Consider the following 19005-nt stretch of genomic DNA (forward strand, 5'->3'; position numbering starts at 1 on the left):
GATTTCCCCCAAATTTTCCCGGCCGTGCCGAATCTGCCGCCCCTAACCCCGCCGCAGATTCGCCGCCGCAGATTCGCCACGGCCGCCGGGCCCCGCGCGGCGCCTCCTCCTCCTCCGCTTCCCCGTCCCTTCTCCGCCTTCCCTTCTCCTTTTCCCCGTTCCCTTCCATCCCCGCCCCTCACGGATTTTTCCCGGTGTGTCGCGATCGCTGCCGGATCTCCCCTCTCTGCCGTGGCGAAAGTGCGGCCGTTGCGGCCGTGGCGCGGCGGGGCCGTTGCGGCGGCGGCGGCGGCTCCGGCTCCGCTCGGTGCCGCTCCCGGTGCCGCTCCCGGTGCCGCTCCCGGTGCCGGGGCCTCCCTCGCTGCGGGGCGGCCCCCGAGGCTCCGGGCGATGCCCTGAGGCACCGAGAGCTCCGCCATGGACGAGGCCGAGGCCGCGGCGGGGGACGCGGCCCCGGCGGCCGCCGAGGCCTCCCCGGGGGACGGGCGGGGGAGGCCCGGGGCCAAGCGGGTCACGTTCCCCTCGGACGAGGACATCGTGTCCGGGGCTGTGGAGCCCAAGGATCCCTGGAGACACGGTGAGGGGACAGCGGGAACCGGGAGGGAACCGGGAGGGGACAGAGGGGATCGTGAGGGGGGGAGAGGAACTGTGAGGGATCGTGAGGGGAGAGAGGAACCGTGAGGCCACAGAGGGGACACTGAGGGGACAGAGGAACCGTGAGGGGACAGAGGGGACCGGGAGGGGACAGAGGAACCATGAGGGGACCCTGAGGGGACAGAGGGGACCCAGAGGGGATCGTGAGGGGGGGAGAGGAACCGTGAGGGATCGTGAGGGGAGAGAGGAACCGTGAGGCGACAGCGGGGACCGGGAGGGGACAGAGGGGATCGTGAGGGGGGGAGAGAAACCGTGAGGGGACCCTGAGGGGACAGAGGGGACCCAGAGGGGATCGTGAGGGGGGGAGAGGAACCGTGAGGCCACAGAGGGGACCGGGAGGGGACAGAGGGGATCGTGAGTGGGGAGAGAAACCGTGAGGGGATCCTGAGGGGACAGAGGAACCATGAGGGGACAGAGGAACCATGAGGGGACCCTGAGGGGACAGAGGGGATCGTGAGGGGATCGTGAGGGGTGAGACGGAACCATGAGGGGCCAGCGGGACCGTGAGGGGACAGAGGGGACCGGGGGGAGGACAGAGAGGACCGGGGGAACCATGAGGGGACCGTGAGGGGATCATGAGGGGACAGGGGAGACCGTGAGGGGACCGGGACGGGAAAGGGAACCGTGAGGGGATCATGAGGGGACAGCGGGGACCGGGGGAACCGTGAGGGGATCATGAGGGGACAGGGGAGACCGTGAGGGGACCGGGGGAGGACAGAGGGGACCGGGGGAACCGTGAGGGGACAGCGGGGACCGGGGAAAGGCGGCTGAGGGATGTGAAGCGGGGAGCTTGGAACCAGCCTGGAAACAGCCCCAGAATGCGCCAAAACCCGGCCTGAAAACAGCCCCAAACAGTCCCAGGTAATACCCAAAACCAGCCTGAAAACAGCCTAAAAACAGTCCCGAAAATAGCCCCAAATCAATCCCGAAAATGGCCCCAAAACAGTCCCGAAAATAGTCCCAAACCAGTCCCGGGTAATACCAAAACCAGCCTGAAAACAGCCCCAAAACCATCCCGGATAATACCTCAGAACTACCCCAAAAACAGTCCCGGGTAATATCCAAAAACCACCCCAAAATCAGCCCGAAACCAGTCCCGGGTAATACCCAAACCCAGCCTGAAAACAGCCTAAAAAATCGTCTGAAAAGAGTCCCAGATAATTCCCTAAGAACCAGCTTGAAAACTGTCCCAAATAATACCCCAAAACCAGCCTGAAACACGGCCTGAAAGCAAAGTGGAAATGTCTCCAAAAACTGGCCTGGAAACAACCCCAAAATCCCCTCAAATCACCCCAAAAACCGCCCTGAAACCAGCCTGAAAACGCTCTGAAAACACCTCAAAACCGGCCTGAAAACATCCAGAGAACAGCCCCAAAAACAGCCCTAAAATGCCCCAAAAATGGCCAAAAAAAGCCCCCAAAACCACCCCAAAAATGCCCAGAAAACAGCCCCAAAATTGGTGGAAATCAGCCCAAAACAGGCCCAAAAATTCCTTTAAAATACCCCCCAAAACGCTTCCAAAAATAGCCCCAAAACAGGATTTTTTGGGATTTCAACAGGATTTTTGGGATCCCAACAGGATTTTTGGGATTCAAGCAGGAATTTTTGGGATCCAGGCAGGAATTTTTGGGATCTCAAGAGGATTTTTTAGGATCCAAGCAGGAATTTTGGGATCCCAGCAGGATTTTTTTGGGAATTTTTTCCCACTTTTTCCTCCACTTGCTGCTCCCCCCTCCCCCTGCAGCTGCAGCTCGGATTTCATCCTGTGAACCCTCACGAAATTCATTAATTATTGCTGACTTTAATTGGGATCCATTTCAGGATCCAATTCCAGCCTCACATTCCCGACCTTTTCCCAGCAGCTTTCCCCCCCCCCCCCCCCAAAAAAAAAAATCCCGGAATTTTGGGTGGTGGGATCCCAAAATCCCAGATCAAGTGGAGGTGGGATAAATCCCAGAAAAAGGAAAAATCTCTTGATTTCTTCACTTCCCAAAAGCTCCCAAAATTCCCTTTTCCATCCTTTTTTTTCCCCCTTTTCCCCTCCTTTTTCCCTCATTTTTTCATCCCTTTCCCACCCCATTTTTTCCCTTTTCTGACCCATTTTCCATCCCATTTTTTCTCTTTTTTTCACCCCTTTTCTACCCATTTCCCATCCCATTTTTTCCTCCCTTTCCCTGCCCTTTTCCCACCTTTTTATTTTCATTTTCCCCACCCTTTTTTCCCCTCCGTTTTTCCACCTTTTCCATCCCATATTTTTCCCTTTTCCCACCCATTTTCCCACCCCTTTTCCATTTTTTTCCCAGCTCTTCCCACACTTTTTCAATCATTTTTTTCCCTTTTTTCCACCCTTTTCCCCCATTTTCCAACCCCTTTTCCAGTTTTTTTCCCCATCTCTTCCCACCCCTTTTCCATCTTCTTTTTCCCTTTTCCAATCTTTTTTTTTCCTTTTTCCCACCCTTTTTCAATCGTTTTTTTCACTTTTTTTATCCCATTTTTTCCCTTTTCCCACCCTTTTCCAATATTTTTTTCCCCTTTTCCCACCCTTTTCAATCATTTTTTCCACCCTTTTCCCATCCCTTTTTTCCCTTTTCCCACCCATTTTCCAATAATTTTTTCCCTTTTTTCCCATCCCTTTTTTCCATCACTTTTTTCCCTTTTCCCACCCTTTTCCAATCATTTTTTTCACTTTTTTTTAATCCCATTTTCTCCCTTTTCCCACCCTTTTCCCATCATTTTTTCCCCTTTTCCCCCACCTTTTCCAATCATTTTTTTCACTTTTTTTTATCCCATTTTCCCCCTTTTCCCACCATTTTCAAATCATTTTTTCCCCTTTTTCCCACCTTTTCCCCACTCTTTCCCCCCCCCATTTTTCCCTCCCTCTCCCACCCCTTTTTCCTGCCTGATCCTGGAATTTTTTCCCGATTTTCCAGCCCAGAATGTGACAGTGGAGGAGGTGGTGGCCGCTTACCGCCAGGCCTGCCAGAAGCTCAACTGCCGCCAGATCCCCAAACTCCTGAAGCAGATCCAGGTAATTCCCAGAGTTCCCAAAACCCCACCATTCCCCCCCAAAAAAATCCCTTTTTTCTGTGCTTCCAGCCCAAAAAAATCTCATTTTTCTGTGCTTTCAGCCCAAAAAAATCCCGTTTTTTCTGCTCTTCCAGTCAAAAAAAAAATCCCATTTTTCTGTGCTTCCAGCCCCCAAAAAATCCCATTTATTCTGCATTTCCAGCCCCCAAAAAACCCCATTTTTCTGCATTTCCAAACCAAAAAAAACCCCCACTTTTTCGGCATTTCCAGCCCAAAAAAATCTCATTTTTCTGCCCTTCCAGCCCAAAAAAATCCCATTTTTCTGTGCTTTCAGCCCCCAAAAAATCCCATTTATTCTGCATTTCCAACCAAAAAAATCCTATTTTTCTGCCCTTCCAACCCAAAAAAATCCCATTTTTCTGTGCTTCCAACCCAGAAAAATCCCATTTTCTCTGCATTTTCAGCCCCCCAAAAATCCCTTTTTTATGTGCTTCCAGCCCAAAAAAATCCCTTTTTTCTGTGCTTCCAGCCCCCCAAAAATCCCATTTTTTCTGCATTTCCAACCAAAAAAATCTCATTTTTTCTGCCTTTCAAACCCCAAAAAATCCTATTTTTCTGTGCTTCCAGCCCCAAAAAATCCCATTTTCTCTGCATTTTCAGCCCCAAAAAAATCCCTTTTTTCTGTGCTTCCAGCCCCCCGAAAATCCCATTTTTTCTGCATTTCCAACCCAAAAAAATCTCATTTTTTCTGCATTTCAAACCCAAAAAAATCCTATTTTTTCTGTGCTTCCAGCCCCAAAAAATCCCATTTTTTCTGCATTTCCAGCCCAAAAAAATCCCATTTTTCTGTGCTTCCAGCCCCCAAAAAATCCCATTTATTTTGCACTTCCAACCCAAAAAAATCCCATTTTTCTGCATTTCCAACCCAGAAAATCCCATTTTTTCTGCATTTCCAGCCCCCAAAAATCCCATTTTCTCTGCATTTTCAGCCCCAAAAAAATCCCTTTTTTCTGTGCTTCCAGCCCCCCAAAAATCCCATTTTTTCTGCATTTCCAACCAAAAAAATCCCATTTTTTCTGCCCTTCCAACCCAAAAAAATTCCATTTTTCTGCATTTCCAACCCAGAAAAATCCCGTTTTTTCTGCATTTCCAGCCCCCCAAAAAATCCCATTTTCTCTGCATTTCCAGCCCCCAAAAAATCCCTTTTTTATGTGCTTCCAGCCCAAAAAAATCCCTTTTTTCTGTGCTTCCAGCCCCCCAAAAATCCCATTTTTTCTGCATTTCCAACCAAAAAAAATCTCATTTTTTCTGCATTTCCAGCCCAAAAAAATCCCATTTTTTTGCATTTCCAGCCCAAAAAATCCCTTTTTTTTTGCATTTTCAGCCCCAAATAATCCCTGTTTTCTGCATTTCCAATCCAAAAAAAATCCCATTTTTCTGTGCTTCCAGCCCAAAAAAATCCCTTTTTTTTTTTCCTGCCTTTCCTGGCAAAACAGAATTTGGGATCAATCCCAGTCCAGGGTTGTGTTTTCCATGGAAAAATTCCCAATTTTTCCCCTCAGAAAGTCTTTTTATGGGATTTCTTCTCCCCCAAAAAATTCCCATTTTTCTGCCTTTCCGTGGAAAGCAAGGAGCAGAATTTGGGATCAATCCTGGTTTTATCCCATCCAGGGTTGGCTTTTCCATGGGATTTTTCCCCTGGACTAATTCCCAGTTTTCCCTTTCCAAATCTTTTCCCAAATTTTGGCAATTCTGGGATTTTCCCCTCCCCAAAAATCCCAAATTTTCTCATCCCCTTTTCCCTCTTTTTCCCTTTTTACTCCAAGAATTCCAGGAATTCCCCACCCTCCATTTCCAGCCTGAGAATTCCCAAATTTCATTTTTTTTTGTGGGGGGGGGGGAGGAAGCTTTTCCCATTTTTTTTCCCTTCAATTCCTTTTTCCCCAAGTTGGGAAAATTCCCAATTTTAATTTTTTGGGGTTTTTTTGTTTTTTTTCCAGGAATTTACAGATCTGGCTCCCAGGATCGACTGCCTGGATCTCAAGGGTGAGTTCCTTTTCCTCCTTTTTTTCCTCCTTTTTTTCCTCCTTTTTTCCACCTTTTTTTCCATTCCTTTTCCACCTTTTTTCCAACTTTTTCCCTTTCCTTTTCCAGCTTTTTTTCCACCCTCTTTTCCATCCCTTTCCTATTTATTTTCCCAGTTTTTTTCCACTTTTTTCCAGACTTTTTCCATCCCTTTTCTGCCTTTTTTCCACTTTTTTTCCAGCCCCTTCTCCATCCCTTTCCTAGTTTATTTTCCCAGCTTTTTTCCAGCCCTTTTCCACCTTTTTCCCACCTTTTTTCCTTTCCTTTTCCACTTTTTTTCCAGCCCCTTTTCCATCCCTTTCCTAGTTTATTTTCCCAGCTTTTTTCCAGACTTTTTCCATCCCTTTTCCACCTTTTTTCCAGCCCTTTTCCACCTTTTTCCCACCTTTTTCCCTTTCCTTTTCCACCTTTTTTTCCAGCTTTTTCCCAGCTTTTTTCTATCCCTTTTCCAGGTTTTTTTTTCATTTTTTCCAGCTTTTTCCCCATTTTTTTCCATCCCTTTTCCACCTTTTCCCCCAGCCCTTTTCCAGCTTTTTTCCAGTTTTTTTTTTTTTTTCCATCCCTTTTCCAGCCCCTTTTGGTTTCCCTCTTCCCCAGGGAATTCCCAGCTGGGAAATTTTGGGGAACATTCCCAGATCCGAGCTGGGAATTCCTCAGGAATTTTTTCAGGAATTTCTTGGAAGTTTCTCAGGAATTTCTCAAAAATTTCCCAGGAACTTCCCAGGAATTTCTCAGGGATTTTCTCAGGAATTCCTCAAAAATTTATTGGGAATTTCTCAAGAATTGTTCAGGAATTTTTTAGGAATAATCCAGGAATATTTCAGGAGCATCTCAGGAATTTATTGGGATTTTCTCAGAAATTTCTTGGGATTTCCTCAGAAATTTCCCAGGAATTTTCTAAGGAATTCCCCATAAATTCCCCATAAATCCCCCACAAATTCCCCATTAATCCCCCATAGATTCCCCATAAATTCCCCATAAATTCCCCACAAATTCCCCATAAATCCCCCACGAATTCCCCACGAATTCCCCATAAATTCCCCACGAATTCCCCATAAATTCCCCATAAATCCCCCACAAATTCCCCACAAATTCCCCATAAATTCCCCATAAATTCCCCACAAATTCCCCACAAATTCCCCATGAATTCCCCTCAAATTCCCCACAAATTCCCCATGAATTCCCCATAAATTCCCCATGAATCCCCCATGAATTCCCCATAAATTCCCCACGAATTCCCCACAAATTCCCCACAAATCCCCCATAAATTCCCCATAAATTCCCCACAAATCCCCCATAAATTCCCCATAAATTCCCCACAAATCCCCCACAAATCCCCCACAAATCCCCCACGGATCCCCCCTGAATCCCCCCTCAATCCCAGCCCCTTTTCCCCCTTTTCCCGTGCCCATTCCTGGTTTTTTTTCCCAGGGGAAAAGCTGGATTACCGCTCCTGCGAGGCCATGGAGGAGATTTTCAAACGGCTCCAGTTCAAACTGCTGGACCTGGAGCAGACCAGCCTGGATGAGGATGTGAGTCAATTCCCAGAAATTCCTGCAATTCTGAATTTTTCAGTGGAATTTTCAGCAATTTCCCAGAATTCCCTGTCAGGCCCATCCCAAATTTTCGTTTTTTTCTGGATTTTCCCCCCTCGTTTTTTTTCCCCCCTCCTCTTTCCTGCAAAGCTTGAGATGCTCCAATGGGAATTTTTTTGGGGGGGGGGAATTTCAGAAATTTCCAGAAGATTTTTTTTTTTTTTTTTTTTTTTTTGAAGCTGGGGGTGAAATTCCCAATTTTTCCACCCATCCCATCCCATGGGAAGCTCCACGTGGATTTGAAAATGGGAATTTTGGGAATAAGATTTTGGTTTTGTCAAGATTTAAAATGGATTTTTTTTTTTTTTATTTTTCCACAAAATGCTCCCTAAATCCCAAAAAATCTCTCATTCCCCCAAAAATTCCCAATTTTATTTTATTTTTTTTCCCTATGCCCAAATTTTGATTTTTTTTTTTCACTCCAGCCCCAGCTGGGATCACACAAATCATTCCCAAAGCAGAACCTGAGGAGTTTCCTGGGATTTTCCCAGGGTTTTTCCAAGTTTTTTTTCCAGGGTTTTTCTGGGATTTTTAGGGGGGTTTGTCCAGGATTTCTCTGAAATTTTCCCAGGAATTTTCCTGGAATTTTCCTGGGGTTTTTCCAGAGGTTTTCTGGGATTTCTCCAGGATTTTTCTGGAATTTTTCCTTTTTTATTTTTTTCCTGGGATTTTATTGGAGCTTTCCACTTTTTTTTTTCCCCAGGATTTTTCCAAGATTTTATTGGTTTTTTCCCAGGTATTTTTTCCAGATTTTTCTGGAATTTTTTTCCAGGGTTTTTCCAGGATTTTCCTGAAGTTTCTGTGGCATTTTCCTGGCATTTTTCCAGGGTTTTTCTTGAGTGTCTCCAGGATTTCCCAGGATTTTTCCAGGGTTTTCCTGAGGTTTTTCCTGGCTTTTCCCAGGGTTTCTCTGAGATTTTTCCCAGGATTTCTCCCATCATTTTCCCAAGGTTTTTCCAGGATTTTCCTAGGGTTTTCCCAGGATTTTATTGTGATTTTCCTGGATTTTTTTTCCCCATGATTTCCCCTGATTTCTCTCCATCCCTGATCCCTCTGGAATTCCCTGATCCCTGTGGAACTCCCAGATTCCCATGGAATCCCCAGATCCCCCTGGATCCCTCTGGAATTCCCAGATCCCCCTGGAATTTCCCAGATCCCTCTGGATCCACCTGGAATTCCCAGATCCCCCTGGAATTTCCCTGATCCCTCTGGATCCACCTGGAATCCCCTGATCCCTCTGGAATCCCCTGATCCCAGGAATTTCCAGATTCCCATGGAATCCCCTGATCCCTCTGGAATCCCCTGATCCCCCTGGATCCCTCTGGAATCCCCTGATCCCTCTCAATCCCCCTGGAATTCCCAGATCCCCCTGGAACCCCGAGATCCCTCTGGAACCCCCAGATCCCCCCAGATCTCTCTGAATCCCCCCAGATCCCCCTGGATCCCCCAGATCCCCCTGGATCCCCCAGATCCCTGTGGAACCCCCTGATCCCCCAGATCCCTGTGGATTCCCCTGGAACCCCCAGATCCCTCTGGAACCCCCCAGATCCCCCCAGATCTCTCTGAATCCCCCCAGATCCCCCTGGATCCCCCAGATCCCCCCAGATCTCTCTGAATCCCCCCAGATCCCCCTGGATCCCCCAGATCCCCCCAGATCTCTCTGAATCCCCCCAGATCCCCCTGGAACCCCCAGATCCCCCAGATCCCATGGATCCCCCTGATCCCTCTGGAACCCCCAGATCCCTCTGGAATCCCCTGATCCCCCCGGATCCCCCAGATCCCCCTGATCCCTGTGGAATCCCCAGATCCCTCTGGAATCCCCTGATCCCCCCGGATCCCCCAGATCCCCCAGATCCCTGTGGAACCCCCAGATCCCCCCAGATCCCCCCAGATCCCCCTGATCCCCCGGATCCCCGAGCAGGGCCGTGTTTGTTCGCAGGGGGCGTCGGCGCTCTTTGACATGATCGAGTACTACGAGTCGGCCACGCACCTCAACATCAGCTCCAACAAACACCTGGGGGCACGGGGCTGGCAGGCAGCTGCTCACATGATGAGGAAGGTGAGGATTCCCAAAAAGATTTAAAATTCCCAAAAAAAAAAAAAATCCCCCCCCAAAAAAAACCCTGGGAATCGTTGCCGGGATTCCCTGAAATTCCTGCGGTTCCAAAATTCCCTCAAATTCCCCCAAATTCCCCCAAATTCCCCGGGGTTTCCATGGGCTGGGATGGCTCAGGGTGATGAGGAAGGTGAGGGTACCACAATTCCCAAAATATTCCCAAAAAATCCCTCAAATCCCTGGGGATCATTCCTAGGATTCCCTGAAATTCCTGGGATTTCCTGGGGTTCCAAAATCCCCGAAATTCCCCAAAGTTCCCCGGGGTTCCCGAGGGTTTCCATGGGCTGGGATGGCTCAGGGTGATGAGGAAAGTGAGGCTCCCACAATTCCCAAAATATTCCCAAAAAATTCCCTAAAATTCCTGGGAATCATTCCCAGGATTCCCTGAAATTCCTGGGGTTCCAAAATCCCCGAAATTCCCTGAAATTCCCCGGGGTTCCCAAGGGTTTTCATGGCCTGGGATGGCTCAGGGTGATGAGGGAGGTGAGGCTCCCACAATTCCCAAAATATTCCCAAAAAATTCCCTAAAAATTCCTGGGAATCATTCCTGGGATTCCCTGAAATTCCTGAAATCCCCAAAATTCCCTGAAATTCCCGAGGGTTTTCATGGCCTGGGATGGCTCAGGGTGGGAGCCTGCACATGATGATGAGGAAGAAAAAATTCCCAGAATTCCCGAAAAAACTTTAAAAAAAAAAGTTAATTATCCCCCAAAAAAACAGATTATCCCCAAAAAAATGTTAATTATCCCAATAAAAAAACTTGGAAAAGCCTTTCCCGGGATAATTATTCCCAGCAAAGAGTTAATTATCCCAACAAAGAGATAATGATGGCAATTATCCCAATTAACCCAATTATCCCAATTAACCTAATTAACCCAATTATCCCATTTATTATCCCGGGGTTTCCTCCCCATTCTTTCCCATCCCCCTCATTTCCCTTCGGGCACTCCCAGGGCTCAGAATTCCAGAGGGGTTGGAATTCCTGGGGAAGTTTTTTGGGGAATTTTGGAGGGAATATCTTGGGATTTTTTGGGGGAATTGTTTAGGAATTGTTGTGGAGTTTTTGTAGAGTTCTGTGGGAATTGTTTCAGGATTGTTTGGGAGTTCTTTGGGAATTTTTTTGGGAGTTGGGGAATTTTTGGAGAATTCTTGGGGAATTTTTTGGGAATTGTTGGGGAATTTTTGGAGAATTCTTTGGGAATTTTTTTGGGGAGTTGGGGAATTTTTGGGGAGCTGTTTGGGGATTGTTGGGGAATTTTTGGGGAGTTTTTTGGAGAATTCTTTGGAGAATTCTTTGGGGATTTTTTTGGGAGTTGGGGAATTGTTTGGTGAGTTGTGCTCCTGGATCTGTTCCCAGCTCCAGAATTCCCAAATCCCAGATTTTTTTCCTTCCAGTCCCTCTCCCATTCCCAAATCCCAGATTTTGGGGTCTGGGGTCTCTCTGGATCCCTGTCCCATTCCCAAATCCCGGATTTTGGGGTTTGGGGTCTCTCTGGATCCCTTTCCCATTCCCAAATCCCAGATTTTGGGGTTTGGGGTCTCTCTGGATCCCTGTCCCATTCCCAAATCCCGTTTTTTTCCCCAGACCAGCTGCCTGCAGTCCCTGGATGGGTTTGGGATGGATCCCAGGCCCTTTCCCATTCCCAAATCCCGTTTTTTCCCCAGACCAGCTGCCTGCAGTACCTGGATGCCCGTGGCACGCCCCTCCTGGACCACTCGGCGCCGTTCGTGGCTCGGGCTCTGAGGATCAGCAGCAGCCTCGTGGTTCTGCACCTGGAGAACACCTCCCTGTCCGGGAGACCCCTCATGCTGCTCGGTCAGACCCCAAAATTCCCCAAATTCCCAAATCCTGGAGGTGTGGGGGGCGGGAGAACACCTGGGGAACACCTGGAGAACACCTCCCTGTCCGGGAGACCCCTCATGCTGCTCGGTCAGACCCCAAAATTCCCAAATCCTGGAGCCGGTGGTTATTCCCGTGATTATTCCCGGTTATTCCCATTCCCACATTCCCGGTCTTCCCGTTGCAGCCACGGCTCTGAAGATGAACGTGACGCTGCGGGAGCTGTACCTGGCCCCGTCCCTGTTTCCCCGCGGTTATTCCCGGTCCCATTCCCGTTTTTCCCGCGGTTATTCCCGGTTTCCCTGTGGTTATTCCCGGTCCCATTCCCGGTTTTCCCGTTGCAGCCACGGCTCTGAAGATGAACGTGACGCTGCGGGAGCTGTACCTGGCCCCGTCCCCATTTCCCCATGGCTGTTCCCTGTGGTTATTCCCGTGGTTATTCCCGCGGTTATTCCCGGTTTCCCCGTGGTTGTTCCCGGTTATTCCCGGTCTCATTCCCGTGGTTATTCCCGGTTTCCCGTGGTTATTCCCGGTTTCCCGTGGTTATTCCCGGTTTTCCCGTTGCAGCCACGGCTCTGAAGATGAACGTGACGCTGCGGGAGCTGTACCTGGCCGATAACAAACTCAACGGGCTGCAGGACTCGGCCCAGCTCGGGAACCTGCTCAAGTTCAACGGCAACCTGCAGATCCTCGACCTGCGCAACAACCACATCCTCGACTCCGGTGCGGGAACGATGGGAATGACAGCGGGAATGACGGGGATAACAGCGGGAACAATGGGGATAGCAACGGGAATAATGACAGCAGGAACAATGGGAATGACAACGGGAAGAATGGGGATAACAACGGGAATGACAGCTGGAACAATGGGGATAACAACGGGAATAATGACGGGGATAACAGTGGGAATGACAGCGGGAATGACGGGGGATAACAATGGGAATGACGGGGGGATAACAATGGGAATGACGGGGGATAACAATGGGAATGACAGCGGGAATGATTGGGATAACATCGGGAATAATGACAGCAGGAACAATGGGAATGACAGCGGGAAGGGAGTGACAGCTGGGACAATGGGGATAACAACAATGGGAATGACAGCTGGGACAATGGGAATAACAATGGGAATAATGACAGCGGGAATGACAGGGATAACAATGGGAATGACAGCAGGAACAATGGGGATAACAACGGGAATAATGACAGCGGGAATGACAGGGATAACAATGGGAATGGCAGCTGGGACAATGGGAATCACAGGGATCACAGCAGGAATGACAACGGGGATAACACCGGGAATGATGGGAATTGTGGAGATGGGAATGGGGATGGGAATTGTGGGAACGGGGTTGGGATGGGTCTGGAATGGGGTTGGGAATTGTGGGAACAGGAATGGGAATTGTGGGAATGGGGTTGGGAATTGGGAATGGGAACAGGAATGGGATGGGAATGGGAATTGTGGGAACAGGATTGGGAATGGGAATTGTGGGAACAGGATTGGGAATTGTAGGAATAGGATTGGGAACAGGAATGGGATTGGGGATTGTAGGAACAGGACTGGGAATGGGATGGGGCTGGGAATTGTTGGGATGGGTTTGGGAATCCCTGATTCCCACTTTTCCAGGCCTGGCCTAATCCCAGGATGTTCCAGGCCTGTCTGATCCCGTTTTTTCCCATTTTTTCCCCATTTTTTGTCCCCAGGCCTGGCCTACATCTGCGAGGGGCTGCGGGAGCAGCGCCGGGGGCTGGTGACGCTGGTGCTGTGGAACAACCAACTGAGCCACGCTGGCATGGCCTACCTGGGCATGACCCTGGTGAGAATTCCTGCTTTTCCCTGGAATTCCTGCAATTCCCAGAATTCCCGGCTGGAATCCGGGGCCTTCGGAGCCTGAGTCCGGGGAAAAAAATTTTTTTTGGTGTTAATTCCTGAATTTCTGGGGTTTTCTGTGGAGGTTTCTGTGAAAATCCGTGGATTTTCTTTGGTTTTCCATTGGATTTTTCCATGGATTTTCGTTGAATTTCCGTAATTTGCTTGGATTTCCATTGATTTTCTATTTGTTTTCCGTGGTTTTCCATTTGTTTTCTGTGGGTTTTCCATAGATTTCCGTGGATTTTCTTGGTTTTTCCATAGGATTTTTCCATGGGTTTTTGTTGATTTTCCATAGATTTCTGTTGATTTTGCATGGATTTCCCTGTTTTTCCCCGGGATAATTTCCCCGTTTCCCCCAGCTCATTTCCCATTTTCCCCCGGATAATTTCCTGTTTTCCCCAGCTCATTTCCCTGTTTTCCCCGGGCTAATTTCCCTGTTTTCCCCGGGCTAATTTCCCTGTTTTCCCCGGGCTAATTTCCCTGTTTTCCCCGGGCTAATTTCCCTGTTTTCCCCGGGCTAATTTCCCTGTTTTCCCCGGCTAATTTCCCTGTTTTCCCCGGGCTAATTTCCCTGTTTTCCCCGGGCTAATTTCCCTGTTTTCCCCGGGCTAATTTCCCTGTTTTCCCCGGGCTAATTTCCCTGTTTTCCCCGGGCTAATTTCCCTGTTTTCCCCGGGCTAATTTCCCTGTTTTCCCCGGGCTAATTTCCCTGTTTTCCCCGGGCTAATTTCCCTGTTTTCCCCGGGCTAATTTCCCTGTTTTCCCCGGGCTAATTTCCCTGTTTTCCCCGGGCTAATTTCCCTGTTTTCCCCGGCTAATTTCCCTGTTTTCCCCGGGCTAATTTCCCTGTTTTCCCCGGGCTAATTTCCCTGTTTTCCCCGGCTAATTTCCCTGTTTTCCCCGGGCTAATTTCCCTGTTTTCCCCGGGCTAATTTCCCTGTTTTCCCCGGGCTAATTTCCCTGTTTTCCCCAGGATAATTTCCCATTTTCCCCCAGCTCATTTCCCATTTTCCCCCGGCTCATTTCCCATTTTTCCTGGGATAACTTCGCATTTTCCCCTGGCTGATTTCCCCGTTTCCCAGCTCATTTCCCGTTTTCCCCTGGCTGATTTCCCCGTTTTCCCCTGGCTGATTTCCCCGTTTTCCCTGGCTGATTTCCCCGTTTTCCCCTGGCTGATTTCCCCGTTTTCCCCTGGCTGATTTCCCCGTTTTCCCTGGCTGATTTCCCCGTTTTCCCCTGGCTGATTTCCCCGTTTTCCCCTGGCTGATTTCCCCGTTTTCCCCTGGCTGATTTCCCCGTTTTCCCCTGGCTGATTTCCCCGTTTTCCCCTGGCTGATTTCCCCGTTTTCCCCTGGCTGATTTCCCCCGTTTTCCCCTGGCTGATTTCCCATTTTTCCCGGGATAATTTCCCCATTTCCCCGGGTGATTTCCCATTTTCCCCCCTGGCTGATTTCCCCATTTTCCCCTGGCTGATTTCCCCGTTTCCCAGGATAATTTCCCATTTTTCCTGGGATAATTTCCCCCGTTTCCCCAGCTCATTTCCCATTTTCCCCGGGCTGATTTCCCCGTTTTTCCCGGTGTTCCAGCCCCACACTCAGAGCCTGGAGACGCTGAACCTGGGCCACAACGCTCTGGGCAACGAGGGCGTGCGGAACCTGAAGAGCGGCTTGATCGGGAACCGCTCCGTGCTGCGCCTGGGGCTGGCCTGCACCAAACTCACCTGCGAGGGTGGGGCAGCCCCCCCGGAATCCCCCGGGAATTCCCTGGGAATGAGGGGGTGGGGAGAGGTGGGATGGAAAGTTGGGATGGGAAAGGTGGGATGGAAAGTTGGGATGGGAAAATTGGGTTGGAAAGGTGGGATGGAAAGTTGGGATGGAAAGGTGGGATGGAAAGTTGGGATGGGAAAGGTGGATGGAAAGTTGGGATGGGAAAGGTGGGATGGAAAGTTGGGATGGGAAAATTGGGTTGGAAAGGTGGGATGGAAAGTTGGGATGGAAAGGTGGAATGGGGTTGGGAAAGGTGGGATGGGAAATTTGGGATGGGGATGGGAGAGTTGGGATGGGAAAATTGGGCTGGAAAGGTGGATGGGGTTGGGAAAGGTGGGATGGGTTGGGAAAGGTGGGATGGGGTTGGGAAAGGTGGGATGGAAAGGTGGGATGGGGTTGGGAAAGGTGGGATGGAAAGTGGGATGGGCTGGGAAAGGTGGGATGGAAAGTTGGGATGGGAAAATTGGGTGGGAAATTTGGGGTGGGCTTGGGACATTTGGATGGAAAATTGGGATGGGCTTGGGAAAGTTGGGATGGAAAGGTGGGATGGGGTTGGAAAATTGAGGTGGGCTTGGAACATTTGGGATGGGAAAATTGGGGTGGGCTTTGGAAAATTGGGGTGGGCTTGGGAAATTTGGGATGGGAAAAGTTGGCATGGGATGGGAAATTTTGGATGGGCTTGGGAAATTTGGGATGGGAAAAGTTGGGATGGGCTGGGAAAGCAGAGATGGATTGGGAGAGTTGGATGGAGATATTGGAAAGTTGGGATGGGAAATTGGATTTCCCTGTTCGCTCAGTTTCCCCCAGTTTCCCGGAATTCCTGAATTCCCTGGATTTTTTCCCCAGTTCCCCCCATCCAAACCCCCAAGGAGCCTCTACACCCCCTGTCCATCCCCAATTCCTGGGATTTCCCCCCACTTCCCTGGAATCCCACCTCAACCCAGGATTTTTTCCCAATAATTCCACCCCATTCCTGTTTACTTTTCCCAGAATTCCACCCCATTCCTGCTTTTTTGATTCTCCCCAGGGGCCGTGGCTGAGTCCCCTCGTCCCTCCCCATATTCCCATTTATTTTTCCCAGAATTCCAGCCTCATTCCCATTTATTTTTTTCTTGTTTCCCACCCCACTCCAGGGTTTTTTTCCCATAATCCTGGCCCCATTCCCATTTATTTTCCCCATTATCCCATCCCATTCCCATTTATTTTTCCCTGTTTCCCGCCCCACTCCAGGGACTTTTTTCCCATAATCTCATCCCCATTCCCCTTTATTTTCCCAGAATTCCCACCCCATTCCGTTTATTTTCTGTCCCCAGGGGCCGTGGCCGAGTCCCCTCATCCCTCCCCATATTCCCATTTATATTTCCCCGTAATCCTGGCCCCATTCCCATTTATATTTCCCCGTAATCCTGGCCCCATTCCCATTTATATTTCCCGTAATCCCGGCCCCATTCCCATTTATTTTCCCCATAATCCTGGCCCCATTCCATTTATTTTATCCAGAATCCCATCCTCATATTCCCATTTATTTCTCTCCCCAGGGGCCGTGGCCGTGGCCGAGTTCGTGGCCGAGTCCCCTCATCCCTCCCCATATTCCCATTTATTTTCCCCATATCCTGGCCCTATTCCCATTTATTTTCCCCATAATTCCCGCCCCATTCCCATTTATTTTCCCCATAACCCCACCCCATTCCCGTTTATTTTCCTGTCCCCAGGGGCCGTGGCCGAGTCCCCTCATCCCTCCCCATATTCCCATTTATATTTCCCCGTAATCCTGGCCCCATTCCCATTTATTTTATCCAGAATCCTGGCCCCATTCCCATTTATTTTATCCAGAATCCCATCCTCCTATTCCCATTTATTTCTCTCCCCAGGGGCCGTGGCCGTGGCCGAGTTCGTGGCCGAGTCCCCTCATCCCTCCCCATATTCCCATTTATATTTCCCCGTAATCCTGGCCCCATTCCCATTTATATTTCCCCGTAATCCTGGCCCCATTCCCATTTATATTTCCCGTAATCCTGGCCCCATTCCATTTATTTTATCCAGAATCCTGGCCCCATTCCCATTTATTTTCCCCATAACCCCATCCCCATTCCCATTTATTTCTCTCCCCAGGGGCCGTGGCCGTGGCCGAGTTCGTGGCCGAGTCCCCTCGGCTGCTGCGCCTGGACCTGCGCGAGAACGACATCAAGACGGGGGGGCTGATGGCGCTGTCGCTGGCCCTCAGGGTCAACCACTCCCTGCTGCGCCTCGACCTGGACCGCGAGCCCAAGAAGGAGGCGGTGGGCAGCCCAAAAAATCCCTGGCATTCCCAAAAAATCCCGAAATTCTGGGAGTTTTCCTGAAATTTTGGGGATTTTCTGTGAATTTCCGTGGTTTCGGGGCGTTCCCGGAGTGGGAAATGGCACCTGAGGTGTTGAGTGTCAAGGGGTTGGGGTTTGATTGTGAGTCCAAGAAGGAGGCAGTGGGCTGCCCAAAAAATCCCTGGCATTCCCAAAAAATCCCGGGGTTTTCCCAAAAAATCCCGAAATTCTGGGAGTTTCCTGAAATTCTGGGAATTTTCTGTGAATTTCCGCAGTTTCGGGGCGTTCCCGGAGCGGGAAATGGCACCTTGAGGTTTTGAGTGTTGGAGGAGTTTGGGGTTTGATTGTGAGCCCAAGAAGGAGGTGGTGGGCAACCCAAAAAATCCTGGGGGTTTTCCCAAAAAATCCCGAAATTCTGGGAATTTTCCTGAAATTTTGGGATTTTCTGTGAATTTCCGCGGTTTCGTGGCAGGAAATGGCACCTGAGGTGTTGAGTGTTGGAGGAGTTTGGGGTTTGTTCGTGAGTCCAAGAAGGAGGTGGTGGGCTCCCCAAAAAATTCCTGGCATTCCCAAAAAATCCTGGGATTTTCCTAAAATTCTGGAATTTTCCTGAAATTTCCACGGTTTCAGGGCGTTCCCGGAGTGGAAATGATGCCTGAGTTTTGAGTGTTGGGAGTTTGGGATTTGATCCCAAGCCCAAGAAGGAGGTGGTGGGCTCCCCAAAAAATCCCTGGCATTCCCAAAAAATCCCGGGGTTTTCCCAAAAAATCCCCAAATCCTGGGAATTTTCCTGGAATTTCTGCAGTTTCGGGGGGTTCCCGGAGTGGGAAATGGCGCCTGAGGTTTGGCATTTTGGAATTTTGGGATTGGTTTGAGGTGAGGTTGGATATCCAGTTTTTTTCCTGGATTTTTCCTGGAGGTTTTTTGGGGTAACGGATCATTCCCAGCTCTGGGAATTTCGGGAATCTCCAGGATCCAATTTTTCTGTTATTCCCACATTTTTGGGGCTCTTTTCCCCCAGTGGGGAAAAACCCCATTTTGGAGGTGGAGATTCCAGCAGGAATTGTGGAATTCTGGGAATCCCCATTCCCTGGAATTCCCAATCCCAAAACCTTTTTTTGGGGAAAAAAACCCCAAAATCCCCCCTCTCCCTCTCTTAAAGGGCCAGCGCTACCAAAACTCTCCTTCACCAGGGGGTTGCCACAGAATTCCGTGGGATTTTCCCGACATTCCCGAATTTTTTTGCCCCGCAGGTGAAAAGTTTCCTGGAGACGCAGAAGGCGCTGCTGGCCGAGATCCAGAACGGCTGCAAACGGAATTTCGTGCTGGCCCGGGAGAAGGAGGAGAAGGAGCAGCAGCAGCTGCAGCACTCGGCCTCCATGGCCGAAATTCCCGGGAATGATCCCGAGGGAGATCCCGAGGGAGATCCCGAGGGAGATCCCGGAATTGCTTCCCGAGCCCCCGAGGAGAACGGGAACGCGGCTGCGGCCGGAGATTCCAGCTCGGACACGGAGGAGGAGGAGGAGGAGGAGGATGGGAAGGGCTCGAGGGAGGCTGTGGATTCCGGGAATTCTGGGAATTCCGGGAATGCCGAGCGCAGGATTTCCGTCTCCAGCCCTGGCAGAGGCCACAAGATCTTCGTGGTGACGCGCGTGGAAAACGTTCCCGAGAAATCTGGGGCTGTTCCCGAGAAATCTGGGGCTGTTCCCGAGAAATCTGGGGCTGTTCCTGAAAATTTCTGGGGCTGTA

The 19005-nt window shown here is 49.8% G+C and overlaps 1 protein-coding gene across 1 annotated transcript in view; it reads left to right on the forward strand.

Annotated features, from left to right (window-relative positions):
* Positions 1 to 68: 68 nt before the first annotated feature.
* Positions 69 to 19005, forward strand: part of PPP1R37 (protein phosphatase 1 regulatory subunit 37) — a 19571-nt gene continuing 634 nt past the window's right edge. Inside the window, exons 1-11 of the mRNA XM_088155152.1 lie at positions 69 to 577; positions 3585 to 3682; positions 5682 to 5727; positions 7198 to 7298; positions 9301 to 9420; positions 11143 to 11293; positions 11885 to 12040; positions 13022 to 13134; positions 14777 to 14918; positions 17069 to 17235; positions 18510 to 19002. Of these exons, the coding sequence (XP_088011278.1) occupies positions 418 to 577; positions 3585 to 3682; positions 5682 to 5727; positions 7198 to 7298; positions 9301 to 9420; positions 11143 to 11293; positions 11885 to 12040; positions 13022 to 13134; positions 14777 to 14918; positions 17069 to 17235; positions 18510 to 19002 (1747 nt within the window). The 5' untranslated portion in view covers positions 69 to 417. The remainder of the gene's footprint in view (positions 578 to 3584; positions 3683 to 5681; positions 5728 to 7197; positions 7299 to 9300; positions 9421 to 11142; positions 11294 to 11884; positions 12041 to 13021; positions 13135 to 14776; positions 14919 to 17068; positions 17236 to 18509; positions 19003 to 19005) is intronic.

Source organism: Sturnus vulgaris, chromosome 35 (assembly GCF_052056855.1).
Source record: "Sturnus vulgaris isolate bStuVul1 chromosome 35, bStuVul1.hap1, whole genome shotgun sequence".
Lineage (NCBI taxonomy): Eukaryota > Metazoa > Chordata > Aves > Passeriformes > Sturnidae > Sturnus > Sturnus vulgaris.